This window comes from Anguilla anguilla, chromosome 11 (genome assembly GCF_013347855.1).
Source record: "Anguilla anguilla isolate fAngAng1 chromosome 11, fAngAng1.pri, whole genome shotgun sequence".
NCBI classification, from domain to species: Eukaryota; Metazoa; Chordata; class Actinopteri; order Anguilliformes; family Anguillidae; genus Anguilla; species Anguilla anguilla.
The window spans coordinates 11997294-12020418 of record NC_049211.1 but is presented as its reverse complement, the minus strand read 5'-3'; the positions used below and the strand labels follow the sequence as shown (position 1 = coordinate 12020418).

General features: G+C 43.3%; 2 protein-coding genes across 8 annotated transcripts in view; one reads left to right on the top strand and one right to left on the bottom strand.

Moving 5' to 3' along the window:
* The window catches only part of megf6a (multiple EGF-like-domains 6a), a 112424-nt gene extending 108350 nt beyond the window's left edge, over nt 1–4074 (top strand). For both annotated transcript variants that reach the window (XM_035383529.1, XM_035383530.1), the window contains one exon: nt 860–4074. In XM_035383529.1, coding sequence (XP_035239420.1) covers nt 860–939 — 80 coding nt within the window. In that variant the 3' untranslated portion in view covers nt 940–4074. The remainder of the gene's footprint in view (nt 1–859) is intronic.
* Nucleotides 4075–5888: 1814 nt separating this feature from the next.
* The window catches only part of kcnab2b (potassium voltage-gated channel, shaker-related subfamily, beta member 2 b), a 110480-nt gene continuing 93243 nt past the window's right edge, over nt 5889–23125 (bottom strand). For all 6 annotated transcript variants that reach the window (XM_035381546.1, XM_035381550.1, XM_035381548.1 and 3 more), the window contains 6 exons: nt 19155–19240; nt 17465–17585; nt 17034–17128; nt 15974–16094; nt 14189–14277; nt 5889–12877 (listed from right to left, as the gene is read on the bottom strand). In XM_035381546.1, the coding sequence (XP_035237437.1) occupies nt 12788–12877; nt 14189–14277; nt 15974–16094; nt 17034–17128; nt 17465–17585; nt 19155–19240 (602 nt within the window). In that variant the 3' untranslated portion in view covers nt 5889–12787. The remainder of the gene's footprint in view (nt 12878–14188; nt 14278–15973; nt 16095–17033; nt 17129–17464; nt 17586–19154; nt 19241–23125) is intronic.

Sequence of the window (23125 nt, the reverse complement as noted above, 5' to 3'; positions counted from 1 at the left end):
TCTCAACAAATATTATACTTTTCTTAGCTGATTAAAATAGCTTAATCACAAGCCTAATCACAAACATAGTGCCAAGCCTAATAAGCCTATTATCGTAATTACAAGCCTACTACATTTAGTACAAGTCTAGAACATTCAGTACAAGCCTAGTACCTTAATTACACACCTAGTTCCTTAATTACAAGGCTAGTACATTTCTTACTAGCCTAGTACCTTAATCACAAGCCTAGTACATTTTTTTAAAGCCTAGTATAATAATGACAGGCCTAGAACCTAGAACCAGGGAAATGAGATGATTACTAACTTAGTTTCATTGTTGTCCTTTGCAGACATTTTGTGTTTGTGTGTGCGTGTGTTTTCATAACTTATTAACCTGAAACACAGGGACATATTGCAGTAATCTAAGATGGAAACAATGTGTGGTATTTAGATATGTGAAAACGGTGAATAAACAGTTTACCGAAAAGTGTAAACAGAATATGTGAATGGGAACTGTGTCTCAAAATGACTTGCGGTTTTCATTGGTCCTATTTCTTTCTGTAAATACAACCACACTTGGAATTCATACTGTCAACACAGTAATTCTTAAGCAAATTACATTTGACAAAAGCGTGCAGTAGACAAACCACATGCAGGAACATTTGGATCCGTTTTGCCCATGTTTTTGCTTAGTTTTCCTTGGTTTCTTGTTAAATATTTTTACCACAGAAAGCTAGGATGGCTGATCTAAAATAGCCCTCCATCAGGCCCATTGCCTTTGCATGCAGACTGCAGCTTGATTACTGTTGAATGTGATAAAACTGGTTTCAGAGTCTGGGTTTAGTGTTGTGTGGTTCCTAACAGAAACATGCATTCCCAGGTGGACCCCCTCAACCTGCACACCAGCTAAACAGAAGCAGAAGAGAAGAAGAAGACTCGCATCTGTCTGCTCCTGTATAGCACCACCTGCTGGCTGGTTTCAGTCAACATCGCACTGAGTTTCCCCATCCATACAAAGGTCCAACTAGCCTCACTGAACCACAAAGTGAACAAAGACATATCCACACACAAACTGCACACATGCATGTATATGCACACACACACACACACACACACACACACACACATGCACACTTTAAACACAGAAAGGAGGGACCCAAGTCTGCCTGAGCAAAGTGTTGCAGAACCAAGGATTGTCAATGAGACATATCAGACAGACAGAGAGAAACGTGACTCTTTAAACAAACTATTGTAATGCAAGGCGTGGGAACTGAGTTGTTTGCTTCGGAGTCTGAACACAGAGGCACGCCATCTCGCGTGTGTTACCCCCACCCTTACCCCCCACTTCTCCCAAATGCCCGGTCTCCCCGGGCGCTGGACACATGGTGGAGAAGAAGCCAACAGTCAAGATGAGTCTCCCAGATCTGGATGTGCTTCAGAGGAGCTCAACAAGAGCAGATGGATCCAGCACACCGGTTTACTCATTTGAGAAAGCCAGGCTATTCTCTTCGGCCAGGTTGGTTTTAGCTCTAATAGACGTAACCCAATGCGCTATTTAAGTATCTGAGTGTTTAACAGAACATGGTTAGCCCCCACAAAAGAATAAAAAAAAACCTTAAGGGCTTTTATGAGCCTATGGATACTTACTGTAGCAGGCTCTGTTAGATGTGTCATTATGCTAGGAATATTAATCAAGTGGGTGTGATGTAACTGTGGGTGGCTAACTTTGAGCTTGTGTGCTGTGCACATCAAATATGCTACCTATCAATGAATTTGATTATACTTTAGACTCTGACAACTCTAGAATTTGAAAAAGTCACAAAAGGTGACATGGCCTCCATACTTAGCAAGGACATTTTTTTTTTTATATCTTAAATGAAATTGCACATTCTCTTATATTATTTGAAATGTACTTTTTTTGCATACATCGGGGATAAATAAATGTGTGCTATACAGTAATACCTTTGCGAAAAAGCCTTCAGAGGTTGTGCTCTGCATATTATACAAGTTCTATTTCACTTTTCCCTTTTTCTCTGATTCTGTGAGATTCTCAACCCACAGTTATTTCTGAAGTTCTGCACAAACAGGCTCTTTCAGTGTTGAATCTCATTATGAAGTCGTTTAACTATATACATGAAAAAGGCAAACTGAATTTGTTTGGTCATGCTGAGAACCTTGCAAGTCATTGCTGAAACATATCAGTGTCATTTTCAGGTTCATGAAAAAAATAATTATTTGCTATTTTTTGTCATGTATATACTTCATGGCTTTACATTTTTAATTGTGCAAAACTTGAAAAGCTGTGTCGAAGCAGATGGAATCAACATTTTTTTAACACTCAGAAGCTTGATACTGTGTGCAGTATCTAATATTTTCAGGTTGCTTTGCGTCAGACAAAGGCAGGTCAGAGTTCATACACAAGCGCGATCGGAGGAAACTGAATGCAAGCTTACCTCAGAGCCTCACAACCTCAGAGAGTGGCTGTGGGGGTGGGGAGGGAGGCAGACATTTTGTAAGGACCGTGTTTGGGGCACGCCAACATGTCCTTTTCACTCTGCTCTGCATTTGCGTGTCCCTCTCCTAACTGCAGGTTCCCCACCTGACTTCTATCTATACTTGAGATATTTTGTTAATTTTAACTGAGTAATAATATTTCAGTTTTCTGTCTATAGCTGATATGTTCACTGCTAGGTGTTTTGGTAGTTTCCATCCATCACTGTTATCTGAAATATCGTATATGTATGTACTGTATGTATGATTGTATGTATGTACAAGAACGATTGCAAACAATTTTTTTTTAATGCATTGCATCTCAGCATCTATTTTAAAAGTGCAGGTCAATTGTTTTATTAATTAACAGTGATAGCTGGCTTATCCACCATATAAAGAGCAAATATGGATGAAATACTGCCTAGTTTGGTTATGTATCCTCCAGCTCCTTAAAGACTGTCACTGTTGTAAAAGGAACAAGACACCATGTTGATCTATGTCATATGTGCATGTACAGCAAAATACTCAGTATTAAATCAGTTCGACTGTAATTGTAAAATAAACTCTGTAAGTGTTTAATTGGGCCCAGTAAGAACAATATTTGCTCTACTGGAGTTAAAAAGTATTCTGTCAGAGTTGATTTTACACTGAACATTTTGCTGTGTGTGGTTATATTGCATTTGTCACAATATTATTAAGAATAATAGGAAAAACAGATGTCATATATTGCAAAGATATGGTGCAATGGCTAATAACCCCGTATGTGTGCATCTCTTTGCCTTTGACATCTAACCATTACTATTTAACTTGCAAAGGCCATGAACATGAACATGACATGGAGTTCTGTGTATATGAAGTGACTGCTTTTAAGAAAATGGTGCTACGATTTTATTGTTGTTTTACATTGTATAAAGCATTGTATATTAGAAATAGTGTAAATGAGTGATTGTGTATACAAAAGACATTATACTTACTGTGTATGTATGAATTGTTTATTATTGTCCAAAATGTTCCATTTGTTTAAAAATATACCTGTCGATCACTCTAACATGGTGAAACCTGGTCAGGTAGAGAGGATTTAAGTTTGGGGAGCAAAGACACCCTTAAATATAGAGATTGTATGGGCTTTCTTACAGTATCCTACCTGGTTCCAGGTTACTAAAATGCAGTTATTAAATTAATATACTGTACCGTAAAGGCAGTTCAAATTTACTATGCTTGCTTGGCTGTTTCTTATATTGTGCTGAAGAATAGGGTGTATGTGTATGCATGTGTCTATGTATGTGGAGACATTTGTGAAGCTTTATTACACAACTGTCTTTCCCTCCTGTTCAACATATGATCCCCTGTATGTTTCAGTGAATAATACACCAAAACGTGTGGTGCAAGCATTATGAATTCCAATAAATGTTTATATGGGTGTGTGTCTACGTACATATGTACATATTTGTATATATGTATACACACACACTACTAAGAGTATAATAGTATAATAGTTTATGCTGACACAAATGCACTGCATCAAACCTTCCCTACTTGGTACACTGTACAGTATGTTTAATCTGAACTCTGTTTACAGAATTATTAAACTGTGGAAAAATTTTATGTTTCAGATTATTCATTCTATAAATAAAAGTATAAAAGTGTATGTTGCTGTTCTTCTAGTGAAAAAAGACATTTGAAAAAATATTTTTCCATATGTATGGAATGTAGATAACTTTATATCCATTGAATCCAAATATATTGAGAATTATTCATTATTTAGGTTTTAAGTATTAAGAGATTTTCCAGTTAAAACGTCTGTTGATCAGAATGTCTTCAAACACATTTTTATTAAATTATTTCACAGCAGTTGCTGAAGTAATATGCCTTTCCAGCTAATGGAATGGAAAAATTGCATATTTAAAAAAAAATTTCATTCATGGATATATAATATATAGATATTCATCTTCCAAAGAAATACATTTTTCATCAGAAATTATTTTTCCATTAATCAATTAAATAATTATTGCTGAAGAAATTTTTACTTTCCCTTTTTTTTGGACATAAGCCTTCGATATATTTCATATACTTAGCTGTTTCAAAGGAATAATTTTTCAGACACATTTCCAGTAATTAATTTAACCATGGCTACTGAAGAACATGATTTCCCTTCCACCTGAATGAAAAAATGGGATATACATTTTTTTCATTTTTTAATGGTTTTGGACATAAGACTATAGGCTCAAAAACATATTCATTCACAGATTTTACTGTGGCTGTTCAATAATCATGATGTCTAATCCATCTAAATTAATAAATAGCATATCTAAATGTTTTGCATTTTTTATGTTTTGGACATAAGACTATAGGCTTATGCATTTTGGGGTTCTTCGACTAAAATACTTTATTCATCATAAATGTTTTGAAACACATTTTAATTATTTATTTTGCTGTGGTTGTTCATTAAACATGATGTCCAATCCATCTAAATTAAGAAATAGCATATCTAGATTTTTTGCATTTTTTATGTTTTGGACATAAGACTATAGGCTTATGCATTTTGGGGTTCTTCGACTAAAATACTTTATTCATCATAAATGTTTTGAAACACATTTTAATTATTTATTTTGCTGTGGTTGTTCATTAAACATGATGTCCAATCCATCTAAATTAAGAAATAGCATATCTAGATTTTCTGAATTTTTTATTTGTTGGACATAAGACTATAGGTATATGCATTTTGTGGTTGGTTTTTCCACTGAAATACTTTATTCATCATAAGTGTTCTCAAAAACATTTTAATTCACTGATTTGACTGCAGTTGTTGAAAAAATGGCAAAATACTTACTGTTTCATTAACACTAAACCTTACCTTAATTTAAGCCTTAACCCTATTTCACACCTATTTTGTGTTCACATCCCAGAAATGAAAACATTTTGGTAATCCAATATCAGACTTATCTTTACATTGACCCTTACTTTAGTACTTACTAAACATAGCATAAATTGGAGATCACTAAACTTTCCATGGGTGGTAGATGAACAAGGGGATGAAGGATAAATTCAAAATTTTTAAAGCAACTTCTACAACTTCCCTACGAAATGTACCTAAAATTGTAACAATATTTGCTATTACAATTCTTTTTCTCATACTGTACTGGTGAAAAGGGTGTTTGTGTGTACATCTTTTTGTGAATACATTGGGAAACCCCAGCTCTTTTTCCCCTACATTTTCAAATACTGTAGCATCCAGTGCATGTTGCAGAGAATGATTTTCAGTGAAGTGTGCCACACACACACACACACACACACACACTCATAAATGCATTGCATCTATCTTCCCCCTACATACATAATTCATTATCCATGTTTAATTTCGGCACTGGGTTGTGAAATACTTGATAATCACAAAGTAAAAACATTACATGAAGCCATAATCATTTTAGTAATATTTATTTTAATTTCATAAATATCGAAGCTGTACATACTGTCCTTCTGAATTCAAGCACAATGCAGTAAGCAATGTCTGCTGATGAACAGAAATGAAACCAAAGAAAAAGCAGTGATCACAACCATTATTATTTACAAAAGTCAGACTATATACATATACAAGATATCTGACAAACCATTATGTACCTAGAAAGAGTGAGAGTAGTCTGCCATGAGGATTTATCTCAGAGTACCATCCCCTCACAGTGCAAACAATTCCCATCCTTCAATATACAGTAGGACTCATATCAACAGAAGAAAATGTGCATGTTAAAAAAATAGGATTACACTTTTTTAATTATCAGAACTATTCCAATTAAATGCAAAGGGCAAAACATAAAAATAAACTTTTTCAGGAAATATGCAAATATTATGCTCAAATACATACAATTCTTATCTACAGCACTGCTTTAGTTTCTTAATTGACCAGCATTACTAAACAACTAGGTAACTGTACCTGCGCAGTCGTTACCAGTATGATGCCTTTGCACGAGGCCTCCGCGTACTGGGTACTAAAACTCTTAACATGGAGGTTACAGACCATGGTATTACATGACATTACACAAGGCGCAGCTTCCCAAACGTCGGTCACGGCTGCCAGAATTTGACATGCGATTCTAAAAAGCCTCGGGATATCGTTGACGTGTGCGTTTCAGCTCTGTACATCTTACAGAATCTTCTTCTTTTGTGCATTGACGCAGAGAGAAATCCCAGGAAAAATCAAGAAATCCCGGGCACTGACTACAACGCCTGATTTATACATTTATCTACAGTACATAATGTTAATACTGTGCGCGCAGTGGATGAAAGGGTTCAGTTCCCCCAAAACTGTCGCTCAGGTTATCGACTGATGCGCTCGTTACTAAAATGGCATGCAGCAATGGCTTTTAAAAAAATCTAATTTAATAAGTCTCATATTCGCGTCCTGTTTACAGCTTGAGTCTGACGTGTTCACAAACAGTAGTTGAAACAAACCAAATAATATTTAACACCATTCACAACAGAGTACGTAAAAAGTAACACGTCAGGGTAATTTTTATGGGGAAAAAATATATAGGCTGATGCGTAACACAAAAACTGCAGCCAGAAAATGATTCAAACAACAACTTGACTCAAGAAATGAGTCTGGGCCGAATACCACAAACACCAACGATTTCTGCCCCTTAAAGGGAGGGCAAACGATACTGCCTAGCACAGCACTGGCGGACGAACGGAGACAATTAAGTACGCCACGATTCACGCGCAACGATTCATAACTTTATATCTAGAACAAAACGCTGCTATGTCACACACCTCCTCTGATGGAGAACAGGATTATGTAGCCTGTTGTAACGGTGATCTTTGGTTATCGGAACATAAATGTGAAATACAAAATGATGGGTCACGCAGCCACAACAATTTTTAAACATTTGTGCTATGATTAAAATGACTATTTGCCAATAACACTGGTTAAAAAGTCATAGTTACCATAAACGGATAATCCCTATGGGACCTCTTTCACCCAATGCAGTACAATGCATCAAAAACCTCACTAAAAAGGAACACAAAGCAATGGATACTGACGGTGTCACGCTCCTCTCCATTTTAGCTCATGGTACAGAACTTTATTTTTACACGTTCTCAATGGATATGAGGAAAAGGTCAGAACTATGACTTGGATCCATTTAAACTGAGATATGGAATCGATTTGTTTGAGAACGCATGAGCAATAACATTAAACAAGCTGTTCTCTGAGATACACTTTTATTAAAAATAATAAATAAAACCGTACAGTAATGAGGATGTTGATTGTAGTTTTAAATCTTGTATAATAATAATAATAATAATAATAATAATAATAATACAGAGACACAGACCCTTATATTTATGTGTCTTCTCGCCTTTTTGTAAGTGGCTATCAATGATCGATAAGACTGTATGCTGTAGCCAATTGAGTTATTAGTCTCTGTTTAGTTCAAACCAGCTAACAGCAGCAGCGGTGAACATGCGCTAGCAGTATACATATCATTGCTATGCACTTTATAACAGAAGCGGAAGAAGTACAGCAATGAGAACCCATGAAGGAAAATCATATACGCACATATTCTAGAGATCCATCAATAGAGAGATAATTTCCTATTAGATTTCCTATCAGATTTCGCAGAATTTTAATTACTATTAGGCCATTAATACTATAAATCAATATGGATTACACATCAGCGGTATTTCTTCTGTGTCATAATTTTATTACAGGGCAGTATATATAGACCAAACCTGCTAATATAATATTGATATAATAACTCATGCATAGATCTATAGTGGTCGCGCCACCTTGTTTTGTGTTCTTGAAATTAGGCATTTCAGACTCATATTACGCCATGCTTCACGTTCCCGTATTCCGCTATTTTTAGCACAATTACTCTAGTTTGTTAAAATCACATTGTTGTTGAATGTTGCTGACGTTTAACGCTATTTACAAATGGTGGTGTAAGCAAAGGCTTGTATTCAGAGAATGTAATTAGCATGATAATGTAGTACTACTGTAGTTTTCAGGCAAATGGAGATGTGGAGCAGAATTTTCTTTGTTTAAATGCCCACTAGGGGATGCCAAAGCCCAGAGAACAAAAAAAGCCACCATCATCACTGAAAGTCCTGGTGACGTCGACTAAGAGATACAGTATTCATCGCAGGCCTCTACATAGGACAGGTTAGGGTCCATCAGTGTCACTGTCCCTTTCTAACACTTTTCTACTGTCTTATAGATGAAATATGAACAACTGATAACACAGTTACATTGCTCTACAGCCTAAATTCTGCTGATATCAATACAGCAATAAAGACCCAATTTACTTTGCCAAAAAACTTGTACCCGACACAAATTCCATCCATTTGCAACTATTTTTTCAAATACTGTGATAGACTCATATACACTCACCTCAAACTTTAAAATGCCATCCAAATCTTAATAGCAAAAAAACTTCAATATTACAATCAGCACTCAGCAACCATTAAATTCCCACACTATTTATACATGAATACTTCAACCCAAGCCTTTCTATTTTTTGACTCACACGCATTCTGTTTTAGAGTTTCACATGGAAAAGGACACTGATATGTTGTGATATTTTTATATTGACTCACTCAGTCAAAATCACAAAATAAACAAAATCATTTACTGGAAATGATTCTGGACAACTAAATCCAAACAATGACTTCATCTTCATTCTAGCAAAATAGAGCGAGCTATGTCTCAGTTTTGAACATTAAGGCAAGTTAAACCAAAGCAAGGCTTTTGTAATGGAAAAAAATTAGCACACAGAATGCCTGCACTGAAATGCTGCATAACAACTATAAAACACCTTGCACCATATAGCGCCTTTCAACCAAAGATCTCAAAGTATATCCCAGAGGAGGAGAAGTGACTACACCCAGCCATCAGCCACACCCACAGGAATAAAGGGAAAATACCAGAGGAATTTATTTTATTTAATGTCTCTGGGATAGAGAGGTGATCTGCAGTGAACAAGCACAGCACTTCCTCTGATCTTTCCTCAGGATGATTCACCACGTCCATCTCCAGCTTCTTATAGACATGCAGCTCATCGACCCATCACCCTTTCCTCTGGATTAAAGGGACCAGGGGGGTGGGGCAAGGGGGAGGGGGATCCCTTTCTTCATCTTGCATCACCAGTAGAACAACATACTTCAAAACATCCAGAGGAGACTTATGAATATGGGTAGACAAACAATGACTACAACTGGCCGTGGCGTCTGCCCCTCCCACCCCCTAATGAAAAAAAAATGTATGTGGGGGGGGGGGGGGGGGGGGGGGGGGGGGGGGGGCGCATATGGAACAGTGCACACACCACATCCAGGGCAGCGCAAATGCAGTGCAAAGGGTTAAATGCGTCTTGGAGAATGCTTTGGTTCAGTGGCTGCAGTTTCAATGACTTTTACAAAAAACTGTATTCTTTAAAAAAAAAAAAAAACACACACACACACACACACACAAGGCCTTCCCACAGGCAGGACCTGTGCACACAGGTACTCTGTGCAGCGGAAAAGCAAGAGAGGACAGGGCAGGCGGGCCCCAGACAGCTGCACAGACCACGCTGGGAAATAACCCATCTGAAAATAACTATTCATCCACCGCTGTTCATTCCTAAACTACGAGCAGAGAAGAGAGGACTACATATGCACTATACACACATGTATCTATATTTATATAGCCAACAGCCTGAGCAGCTAACACACAGAAGAGAATCCTTAACAAAATAATAATAATAATAATAATAATAATAATAATAATAATATTATTACAGTATATATGTATCAGAATTAGGGCCAGTTTCACTTCTCCATTTAACTGCAGTCCATTCAGAAAATGCATTGAGTTCCAATTCATTTCCTGATCTGACTTAATTTAAATGGAACTGGCTGCAGCCCTGATAAGTGCGTGTGCATGTATGTGCGTGAATAAAATGCAGGTTGGTTGTAACACAAAAGTTCTCCAATCAGTGCAAAGCGTAGACTGGTATAAGGAAGTTAGGCGTTACAACTGACCTGCTATCCCATATATATATATATATATATATATATAGTATATGCATGCACGTACACACACACACACGTAAAATAATGTTGAACAGTACATGCTATAAAAATGATACATGTATTCCCCTTCAGCAGATACATGGCGGAGCTCGATGAAAAGACTGCATATCTTTGGCTTTATCAGGGTGAAATGCCACGGATGCGGAGAGTCCTGGCTTCCGCGTACACCAATGGGATGCAGACGCATGGAAAGCAGCACCCGCCACTCGTCAGTCTCTCTGTCCCTGTGTGTGGATCTGTCCATTAGCCAATGGGTCCATCAGCCAATCAAATCACATCACGTGGTGTGGTTCTGGTGTCCCTGCCCATGTAACACAGTCTGGGGCGTGTTGGGTGGAGAGAGAGCACGTGTGTTTAACGTTTTCCACAAAGGATGCTATGTATATGCAGTAAATACAGTATGAGTGAAGAGAGCTGTAAATCACCAAAATCTAATGTGTTCAAAATGGCCAATAAAGTGTTTTTTTTTTTTTTGTTCAGCACATTGGTTTCTTTTAAAAACCTTGGATGGATACTGGCCAGGATTAGATATTTTAAATACCAGCTTTGGACTGTGATACTGCAATCGGGATTACACCTGACACTATTTTAATGCCCACTACAACATGCCACTCAGCCTCTTCTGTGATGAAGTCTGAAAATACACAAGTCACTGCGCTGTTGAAATTATACCTAATATGAAAAGATATCACTTCGCTCTCAAATTCTAAAATTCAAAGGGAAGCAACTATGTCTCCTTAGGTGTGTGTGTACTTCTGTACTTCATACAGATCCCTTAGGTTGTAAAAACTCTACAGCACCACAGTGGTCAGTGCTGGGTCAGCCTCTGCAGTGGTGTGTCAGGGTTGGAGTTTTTGAGCTTAAGGTGTTGTTGTTCTACAGCATTACTCTGCCTGAGTGGCAGCACAGATGAGCTGACTGCTCAGAGCAGACCGCTTCTGACCAGAACAGACCACTTTTGACCAGAGCAGACCACTGCTGACCAGAGCAGGCCACTGCTGACCAGAGCAGACCACTGCTGAACAGAGCAGACCACTGCTGACCAGAGCAGACCACTGCTGACCAGAGCAGGCCACTGCTGACCAGAGCAGGCCACTGCTGACCAGAACAGACCACTGCTGAACAGAGCAGACCACTGCTGACCAGAACAGACCACTGCTGACCAGAGCAGACCACTGCTGACCAGAGCAGACCACTGCTGACCAGAGCAGGCCACTGCTGACCAGAGCAGGCCACTGCTGACCAGAACAGACCACTGCTGACCAGAACAGACCACTTTTGACCAGAGCAGGCCACTGCTGACCAGAACAGACCACTGCTGAACAGAGCAGACCACTGCTGACCAGAGCAGACCACTGCTGACCAGAGCAGGCCACTGCTGACCAGAGCAGGCCACTGCTGACCAGAACAGACCGCTTCAGACTGCACAGAGCAGACCACTGCTGACCAGAGCAGGCCACTGCTGACCAGAACAGACCGCTTCAGACTGCACAGAGCAGACTGCTATCCAGGGGACAGACACAGAGAGAGGGAACAGATTGTGGTGCGCAAAATAAACTTTGGTAATGCGATCATTACTGGACTCAACAAAGGAATGCTTAAGAGTGCAGTCTTTCCAATGCCACACCGTTCCTGATCCCTAAAGTGCTAGGTTTGATTCCACTAAACAAATATCAACTGCAAAACAAGTGCATTTTACAATGGAAGGTCATGTTATATCTTTACCTAAATCCCCATTATTAAAATGCATATCAAAAAGGGCAAAAGAAAAAAGGCATGACTGCCAAGCAAGCATGTTCTTAAAAAATTCTATATACTGTATATATATATTCCTCCTAGACTGGAAAAAGGATCTCTTTGCTGAAGTATATGAAGTATCGTTGAGTCTATCGGTGAGTTTATCGTTGAGTCTATCGTTGAGTCTATCGGTGAGTTTATCGTTGAGTCTATCGTTGAGTCTATCGGTGAGTTTATCGTTGAGTCTATCGTTGAGTCTATCGGTGAGTTTATCGTTGTGTTCGTCAGCGAGACCCTCGGGCTGTGGGCTCCTCTCTGCTCCTGGTCCTCGGGTTGGGGTTTGACTTACAGTGTTTGGTGTTTGTGTTTCTGCGTGGCTGGGGCAGTGCCAGTCCCATGATGCACCACTCTCTCCTTCAGCAGCAGCTCAAGCAAACAGAGGAACAGGCAAGGGGTGAGCGTCGCGGGCCGGGCGTGGGTGTGGCCGTAGCCCCCGCACGCTGCCGCCGCCGCCGCGTTACGAGCGGTAGTCCTTCTTACTGTAGGGTTTGTTACCCAGGATGCTGTCCACCTCGTGTACGATAGACGAGGATAACTTTGGAAGAACCTGTGAGAGACAGAACAGACACGTGTGGCGCTTAGCGGGACGGTTCAGAGGTAAAGAGCCCAAACAACTGGCCTGTGCTTCTCTGCTGTTATGAGCCCAAACCTCTGGCCTGTGCTTCTCTGCTGTAACAAGCTCAAACCGCTGGCCTGTGCTTCTCTGCTGTAACGAGCTCAAACCTCTGGCCTGTGCTTCTCTGCTGTAACGAGCTCAAACCGCTGGCCTGTGCTTCTCTGCTGTAACGATCCCAAACCTCTGGCCTGTGCTTCTCTGCTGTTATGAGCCCAAACCTCAGGCCTGTGCTTCTCTGCTGTTATGAGCCCAAACCTCTGGCCTGTGCTTCTCTGCTGTTATGAGCCCAAACCTCTGGCCTGTGCTTCTCTGCTGTAATGAGCCCAAACCACTGGCCTGTGTTTCTCTGCTGTAACGAGCTCAAACCACTGGCCTGTGCTTCTCTGCTGGTGGGAATAAGACACTGACAGGGCTGAGTATTCTTACACATGCCACACACACCCCACTTGTACCAGATTAAAGAAATTAAAGGTCAAATTGCATGGAAAAGCACAGCGGGGGAGAGAGAGGAAGAGAGAATGAGAGAGAGAAACAGGGAGAAAAGGGGAGAGAGATGGAGAGCGGGAAGGAAACAGGGACTCAAGGAGAGAAGGAGAAAGTGGGAGGGAAGGAGAAATGGGAGAGAGAGGGAGACAGATTGGCAGGGAGGGGGAGAGAGATAGAAAGTGAGAAAGAAGGGAAGGGAAAGAGACGGTTACAATGTAAAAAAGAACGTAGAGAAAGGGATATATCTGCCCTGAGGATAAGCATACTGTAGAGGCAGACTGGATGAAAAACGGCAAACCCATTCCAGATAGCATTAAATGAAAGTCAGTCTTATCTGACAGCGATAGGCGATGCCTGCAGCAAGCCCCTCCAGGCTCCCAGCAGGCTGAGAAGCGGCTGACCTTATTAGTTCCCACAATAAAGCATCCGAGCGGAGCACAACAAAGTGGCCAGATAAGCTGTGTTTTATTCATGAGGAATAATTCCATTATGGATGAGAAATGCAGGACTGGCGATGAGGCGGGACCGAGAACAAAACAGGCTTATTTAACACCAGTCAAATTTCTCATTAATTCGGTTTGATCTCAAGTTGTAAGGCACGCGTCCGTGTCTCACATCTAGGCAAGGCTCACACTTTCTATATTAATTTTCATCTGGAACTTTTAATGCTAGCCAACAGCACACACACACGCACACACGCACACACACACACACACACACACAGAGCCCTGACTCATATCAGATGGACCCTCTCACCTGTATTGCTCCTATATTCTCCATCAGCTGGTCCGTGCTGGACGCTCCCAACAGCACCGAGCTGACGCCCTCGTTCCGTAGGCACCACGCTGTGGGAGAGACCACCGAAAAACAATGACCCTCGCAGCCTGCCCCCACACGCCCAGGCCCCCGGGACACACACACACACACACACTCGCTCGCGCCGCTGCGCTAGCTGGTCCCTGCGGGGGGCAGCAGTGTGAAAGCAGGAAGTGAAAGAGCGCTGCCGCTCGCGCGGATCAGCGATCTGGATCCCGGCCCCTCGGCTCTCACAGCACACACGGCCGAGGACGCGGCTCCGCGGGGGATTCTGGACACTTCATTTCCTGCTGTTGAGCCGAGCGGCGGTCCAGGACCGGAGGGACCATCTGTGACAGAGTGGGAGGGTACCGCGCGTGTGTGTGTGTGTGTGTGTGCGTGTGTGCATGCGTGTGAGTGCCAGTGTGTGTGGGTGTGGGGTAGTGTAGTGGTTAAAATCCCTGGTGGTACACTACTACAGAAATATTTAAAATGAAAAAACGCAAACTGTGGAAGTTGCTCTGGATACAAGTCAGGGTTATGGTTAGCATATAATGCAACGTGCTAGTTTGTGGATTACTAAATGGCAAAGCTGGTCAGAGATCAAACACGTCCGGGCGTATTAGCGCTCAGAGAGAATTGAAAACTCATTTGAAGCACATGGAACAGATTAATTTAATCACCATCATCATCATCATCATCCTCATCATTATCTTCGTTATTGTTATCATTAATCATCCTCACGAGGCTGGAGATTGGGGGCGGGGTCACCGTGGCGAAGATGAATGAAGACGTGTGTGAAGGGCTTTCCTTTCTCTGCATGTACTGTTTGCTCCAGAACGCTTCCAGCGTGATTAAGCTGTTTTATAGTGACCGGACCGTTAGCGCTGTTCTGCTAATGGAACATGACACATCACCAGGGAAACCACAAGAGAGCAGGCCTTACCCTCTTTTATGACTACCGGCTTTCCCCACAGTTCAGAGGTGCTCCCTCCCTCCCTCTCTCTCTATCTCTCTCTCTGTCTCCCCCCCCCCCCTCGCTGGTGAAAGATTTCCCCGCTCACTCTTTGACAGGAACTTTATTAAGCGAGTGCGCAAAATGAAAATGCCTGCCCACATTTTTGGCCTCTGTCTGTCAGAGGTTATATAGCGGGATTCGTCTCCATGCACTGATGAGTTAATGCAGCTACCTGGGGGAGCTGAGGACCTGCTTCACTGTCCATTAGCGCTCTCATATAGCACACGAAGCTACACGGTACACCAGTAACACTGGGCCTGATGAGAGCTGTGCTAACTGTGCCGTAGGCTACAGACTGTATCTTTATCCCCGGACACAAATCAATGCCCCCGCGTTCATGACACAACAGCAGAGGAGCTTTCTTTGCCATTTCGTAGCAATTCAGCTAAACGACGAAGCGACCAGTCTGGGTGCTTACACGAACACACACACCACAGATGGAATTGTCCCAGCACAGGACACACACACACACGCATGCACGCACGCACACACGCACATGCGCGCACGCACACACACACATACACGCACGCACGCACACCTGCACGCACGCACGCACGCACACCTGCACGCACGCACGCACACACGCACACACACACTACGCAGAACGGACCGCAGCGGGACAGAAGGCCGCAGGGCTACCGCCTCCGGGGCCGAGCCGCGGGAGGCGGTCGGACGGACAGACAGACAGACAGACAGAAAGAGAGAGAGCGGCAGCGTGGGGGGCGTACCGATGGCGAGCTGGGGCAGTGTGCAGCCCAGCCGCTCGGCGATCGCCTGCAGCTCTTTCAGCTTCGCCTGCTGGCGGCGTCCCTCCTCGCTCAGAATCTTGTCCTTCAACCACTGGTAGCCCTGTCGGACACACAGCACACCCGCTCAGACACAGGGCCCCTCGGCCATCGCAGGCTCCGCCCCCTGGCCCCCGCCACGGCCAAAACCCTCTGGACAGGGGGGCAGCACGCGCATCGACGGGGTGGGGGTCCGCTCTTAAACACGCAAGTCTGCTCGCTTTGAGCAAGCAAGAGGCAAAAGAGGCGTGAGATTTCTGGTTCAACACGCACACTCTCCTCAAATCAAGACTTCTGCTCGACTGACATTTCCACATTAAAATAAGTCTCTTCAGTGCAGTCAGAGCACAGCCACTTTCCCCATCACTGCAGAAATCAGTCTCTTTTTTAACCAATTCAGCAACTTTCTTCCGCTGAACTGAATTTTCTCCACACTTCCTGAAGGTCACACTTTCTGTGCACAAAGAGGGTTTAAAATGGGTCACGACTTGAGCCTGGTAACGGCACAGCAACAAGGACAGCATCGGGGGCTGAGGACGTGAAGAGGAGAACGCCTCGCAGTATGCACAGCACACAAACGACCAACGGAACATGCCACAGCACCGGGGAACAGGAGAGCAGGGAAGACGAGAAGCACATATTAGAGCGCGTACACACGTTTGTGTGTGTGTGTGTGAGTGCGTGTGCGTGTGCGTGTGTGTACATGTCATCTGAGAGCTTAGCTGTGTGTGTTTGAAAACAGGCTTTTTGCTGCAGTTAGCTTGTCATTACCCTACGCTAATTGAGACAGGCTACAGGGTAGCCGAACACAGTTATGCGCTGGATGCTAACGCTACAGCCTCTTGTCCTCAGCAGAAAGACAGACACAGACATACCTGGAAGAACACACAGAAAAAAATCAGTTTCACTTAAAACACAGACGACATCACTGACAAGCGGGAGACGGGGGACCCACAGGACTGGGGGTGGGGGGGGGGTGGGGTCATACAGAGGTGGGGGGTACCTTCAGAGAGGCGCGGGAATAGGGGGGAACCCCGCTGTCGTATTTCCCGGAGATGATGCCACAGGCCAGCGGAGACCACGTCATTGCGCCCACGCCTGGTGTGAGAAAGAGACAGTGACACACACACCTTCCTCTCAGCTGCAGGCTTGCTGCTCCTGGTGTGTCAGGAGTGATATGGGCGGGGACTCCTGGTGTGTCAGGAGTGATATGGGTGGAGACTCCAGATGTGTCACACAGTAGGTGTTGTTCAGCCAGGTATGGTATGGTATGGCCAGGTATGACTCAGATGTGGGTCATGAACAGCTCAGGTATGGCTGAAGTATAGCCCAGGTGTGGGTCAGGTATACTGTATACTGTAGCTCAGATGTAGCATGACACACACAAGACGTGCCGCTCACCTGTGCCTGTGCAGAGCAGGTGTGCTCACTCACCTATCTTATGGAAGAGCTCAGGTAACTGCACCTCCACCTTCTCCCTCTGGAACATGTGGTACTCGGCTTGCTCACAGATCGGGGGTATCAGGTTAAACTGCCGCGCTACAGAGTACGCCTCCTACAGGACACACAGGGAACAGTCACGGTCAGCATCAGTGCCCTGTGTGTGTGCCAGAGATATCCGTTTGCTGGACACAGTCCTCGCTGTTGTGCTTGTCCTTGTTCATGTTCCTTCTGGATTTTTTCATCCCAGCATATTTTTTAGATCAGATCAATAATAAAACACTTAATAGAAACAACATTACAAAACGTTACAATTAAAAAATAATTTAAAAATGTTTTTTAATTGCTAGTAAAAGCTAAGATGTGCATCCATAAATTATGATAGCCAAGTCTTTTGAAATGCTTTTAGTATCTGGCAAAAATACAAAATAGTACAGATTAAAAAAAAAAAAAAAAGGAGGCTGTGGTTTTCACATGGATGACCCCCCAGGTCTTGCCTGTTAATAGCTCTTCAGAGGACATACAGCATCAGAGTCTGAAGTAGGAAGAGATGATAAACTTGACCGAGACGACCGGAGGGTTGATTTATTTCCTGATTGAGGTCTATACTCTGCTATCTAGGGCACTGCATTGAGTTTATCCACACTGGGGAAGCTCTTTCAGCCTGATAAATACCAGCATGGGGTCAGGTCTACCTCACACCTTTTCCACCGGCCTTATGAAGAGTGACTGGAGAACATTGCCGAGGGTCTTCATACATTCCCAGTGAAATTTGGGGACATATTACAAGGTGAGAGTAAACAAAAATAGCTTTCGAAACATGACAGAGCTGCCACTGGCACTTAGCTGGTAAAAGAATCTATATCTGTGACTTGAAAAACTGAAAAAGCCAGCTCTTCTTCACTGATGTATTACCAAGTTGAACTACAATTATCTGCACCCACACTCACTAATGATGTGGATTAATAACCAAAACCTTATCAGTGATGACAGCGAAAGGTCACAATATGCAAAAGGTGGCGGTATGTGAAACGTTCCCCGGCTTGGCATTGTGCTTTGGTCCTCAGTCTTTCATAGCAATGACACTGGACACAGAAAGCACCTTTCTTCCACTTTCACAAACACATTTCAGTCTACCTTCATCATAGCATTGAAGTATTAAAACAAAGAAATTCAGTCTAAGGAAGGGGGAAGCGCCTGGCCCTTTAAGAGGCTGTGTTATAGCTTTGCACCCTCCCCCCCACCGCAGGCCGACTGACACGCTAAACGGGATTTAAGCGGGCCTGTGAGTCTCATTAGCGCCTCTGTTATTCCAGCGAATGAGGAGGGCTAATTAGAGCAGGTGAGCGCGTGGTACGGCACAGAAGGCGGTGCGCGGAAACACCAGGCGCCCGATGATAACTGCTCTTTTACAGTAAGACCAGCAGAACCCAGAGCTCTGGATTCAATCAGGGATTCACAGTGATAACTGCCCTTTTACAGTCAGACCAGCAGAACCCAGAGCTCTGGATTCAATCGGGGATTCACAATGATAACTGCCCTTTTACGGTCAGACCAGCAAAACCCAGTGCTCTGGATTCAATCAGGGATACATAGTGAAAGCTAAGGACTCATGTTGAATGGATCTTGGTCAATGGAGTGGATGGAGATAAGCTGGCCTGTGGGGGTGGAGGGGGGGACTTACCATGATCTCCATGGAGCTCCACCGGGACGTGCCCCAGTACATGGCCATCCCCTGGTTGATTACATGGGTCATCGCTCGCACTGTCTCTGCCAATCAAAACACAGAGATCCAAAGATGGGTGGAGAGACATGGGTCAGATGGAGTGTAGGTGTGTGTGTATGTGTGTGTGTGTATGTGCGTGTGTGTAGAGCCTTAAAGAGAGGAAAAGCCAATTTACGGAGGTGGGAGGAGGAATACCTAGTATTTCTGAAAGAGGGCGGCAATAGATAAAAAGTGAAAGATATTGAGATGAGAAGGAGATAAAGATAGAGATATATAGAAAGAGCAAGAGTGATATATATTTATTTATTTATTTTATTTTATTTTTTAAAGTAAGAGCAAGAGCAAGAGAGAGGTAGGTATATAAAAACTACAGAGAATGTGTGAGGGGTAGAAGGAGGACGTGGAAGAGCAGAAAATGGACAGCAAGTAAGCGAGTCTCATGGGGGAGGAACACCAAGGCCAACAAACCCGCAAAGCTTTCCGCCATTCGACACAACTCTGGAAACCTGGCCTGAAGGCCACCACTTACTGCACGGATCATACATCAGCGGCAAGGAAATCAAGTTAGCAGCCTCTCTGAGGAGCTGCAGTCCATCAGCATGTACTCTAAACATCCTGTTCGGCTGATACCAGCTATCGGCCATGCATTCTACATGCTGCAGGTATAACTCCTAGACTACCTGCTTTATTTTACATAAGAAACACACGCCTAATACATACTGAGAATGCAGGTAACTTCCTTATTTTTGGGCCCTGCTTATAGAAGATTAGGTATCATATTTCTGGAAGGTTTGGCACAATGGAGAAACTCATTCTGCAAAGCTTGAAAATGGACTTTTGTAAATTAGCAGAAGCAAAAAAAAAAACGTAAATAAATAATTAATAAAAATAAAACAGTATGGACACAGCAGACACCCTGCAATTGTAACACCACACAAAAAAACCAACAAATGCACTCCAATACACAGTCTGGCGCATGCACAACGTAAGTGTCAATCAAACATGCATTCTCAAAAATTTTGCGAGACTTATTCACAAACCTTTTTATCATCAATCCAAGGATACATTACACGAATACAGGCTAAGTAAATCCATTTTTTAATAGTTTGAAAACGTGTGACATCAGCGTTTTGGCAAATGAAGCCGATTGGCTGGCCGCTCAAAGGCCCGGCAGGGCAGAGAGAGAGCGCAGGTTCCTGTACGCGCCCCTCTGCGTGTAAATGGCGGCATTACGCAGTTTATGTGAGCGGCGGAGTGTTAGGGATGAAGACTTGTTTGTGAATAACACTTCAAAGCAGCATTCCCTTCAGCAGGCAGCACTGAAGCAAAGCCATGGAGACACGATAACATTTAAAGGCAAAGGAACGGCAACATCAAAGGAGGAACACTGCGAGAAGACAGCAGGCTAGACACACACACACACTCACACACGCTCGAAAACCCAAACACGCACGCACGCAGACCACAGACACACGCACGCACACACCACACACACGCACTCACACACACACACGCTACCACACGCACACACACACACTCATACACGCACACGCACAATCACTCACACACATGCACCTGCACACACACACGCACGCACTGACACATGCACTCATATACACCCACACATGCACACACACATGCACTCTCACACACACACACACGCACACACACACACGTCACATACGTATACACAAAGCACAGCAACCAAAGCAAAATCACAGGGACAAGACTGGGAGTGTTGTACAGTCAGCCGTCATCTTGCAAAAAAATGAGCGTGAGAACAAGGCCAGCCTTCTGCCAAAGTGAAAGGACAGAGTGGGGAGACTCCACTGGACCCACAGTCTGAAACACTGAGGAACTGATCTAAGGGACACATTGTGCGCGTGTGTGTGCTTTTGTGCTTGTGTGCTTGTGTGCACGTGTGTGTGTGTGTGTGTGTGTGTACATGTGTGTTTGAATGATTATATGCATCTGAGAAGTATGTCTGCTACAAAGTGGTATCAATCAATCAGCAGTTAAATAAAATAAACAACATTTATGCTCCATTTTGCTTTTATGATAAGAGTGATGAGTAAAAGCATGACTACGCTCTACTGCCAGCACTGATCTGAAGACTCTAATGAGTGGACAGACAGTGAGAGGGGCTACACAGAGGGCAGACTGACTCTCCAAACACACGCCCTCACTGACACCCAATGACCTGTTCAGTGGCCCTCCTTTACAGTGTACAGTAGCTTCCTCAGACTCTAGCAGAAACATGAATTTAAAAAAACCTGCAAGCTCATTAATGCATCCATAAATATGGTGACTCTTTTCAGCATTTTTATTACTAATACTAATACTACTACTAGTACTGTACTACTACTAATAATCCAATGTAAGAAGAGACAGAGAGAGAGAGAGAGAGAGAGAGATAGAGGTGAACTCCAAATAAGGGCAAACAACTACTGGAAAATAGCCTGCAATGAACTAACCTACAGAGTGTCGATGAGCTCGAACGAGAGGGGAAAAACTACATGATGTACAAGAAAACAAGGGAAATTAATGAATGATGAAGTCTGAATGGAATGACCTTTTTTCCTCCAAATTTTACTTGCAAGATGCATTTGAAGGTTAAGATGTACCACACGTCAAACAAACCTACGGCATGGCAACCGTCATCTATCAAACAAAATAAAAGAGTAAAACAACAAAAAATAAAAATAAAGAAAGAAATTCCAGCATTTTATGGATTTCGTGCTTTTCCACATGAGGGACAGGGCGGGAGTGGAACTCAAGATAAGCCGCTTCCATAAAATGCCTCTGGAGACGGGCGGATCAATACCGGCACTGATGGTACCGTGTACCTTCTATGATGAATGTTCTCGACTTTGAGGTGTTAAATGGGTCTCCTGGTGACAAAAAAAACAAAGCAAAAACAACGAAAGATTGTGAAAAAAAAGACCAAGAGTTCACATCTGTGAATGGAATGACATCTCCGGGGGGGAAGGGCGACGGTGGCCCCTGTGTGACCGGCTCCTTCCCTGATCCGGTTTTGGGAGGCGTGTCCCCCACGCACGCTACCGGGACGTCCGCAGCGGGGTGCATCCGACACATATCACACCTCAGCTGCACCCCAAACCTTCTCGACCGCTCCTTAACAGAGGAACCCCGTCTTACAGTCTGCCTACCTACGTCATACACAGCCTCACAGCCATGCGCAAGGGCGTGTATCTACTGTTAACTGAGAGATGATGGCCGTCCAATCCTGGAGCTCTGTGTCATATGCATGGGCTCCGCCGTATATGCATGCTGGGACAGGAGGCAGAGCTCCTAACGTGATTGGCTGAGCTCGTCTCAGGGGCGGAGCGATTCCGCCCCAACAAAGTGCAGCTTGTTGGGATGGAGCATGCAGGGCCTATAGTGAGCAGGCCAGCTCAGAGCACTCAGCAGTGGGACTCCTCACTTCCTCCCTCCTCTCACCTCCTCCAGCAAGGAGCGCATACATGCTGGGCCTTCAACCGAGAATGCCAAGTTCTTATGGTAATAAGGAGAACAGATTCCATTGGCTGACCCAGATGGTCAGCTCTGTGTTCTTAACTGTTCTGCCTCTCTGCTGTTATGATGTGTCTTATGGATATTTGTGAAGGAGTCTGACCTCGGACAATAACATGTACTTGCTTGCGCCATTTCAGGAATATTAATAGTTTGTAATATAGCCATAACAATTCCTGTTACCAGCTAGAACCTGGTAGAGTAAGGAAAAAGATAGGACAGAATGAACCACCTGGTTAATCTATGAAATTTGTGTAAAGAATTGGGATTGAAAATCTGAGTGACAGGCAGAAGACATTTTCATGGTGAAACATTGATGTCTTTTTTAAATGTAATGGTCCTGGCAAGCTCCTCCCATGCATTCCAAATTTATTGGGAGCCCACTTGTGACATCA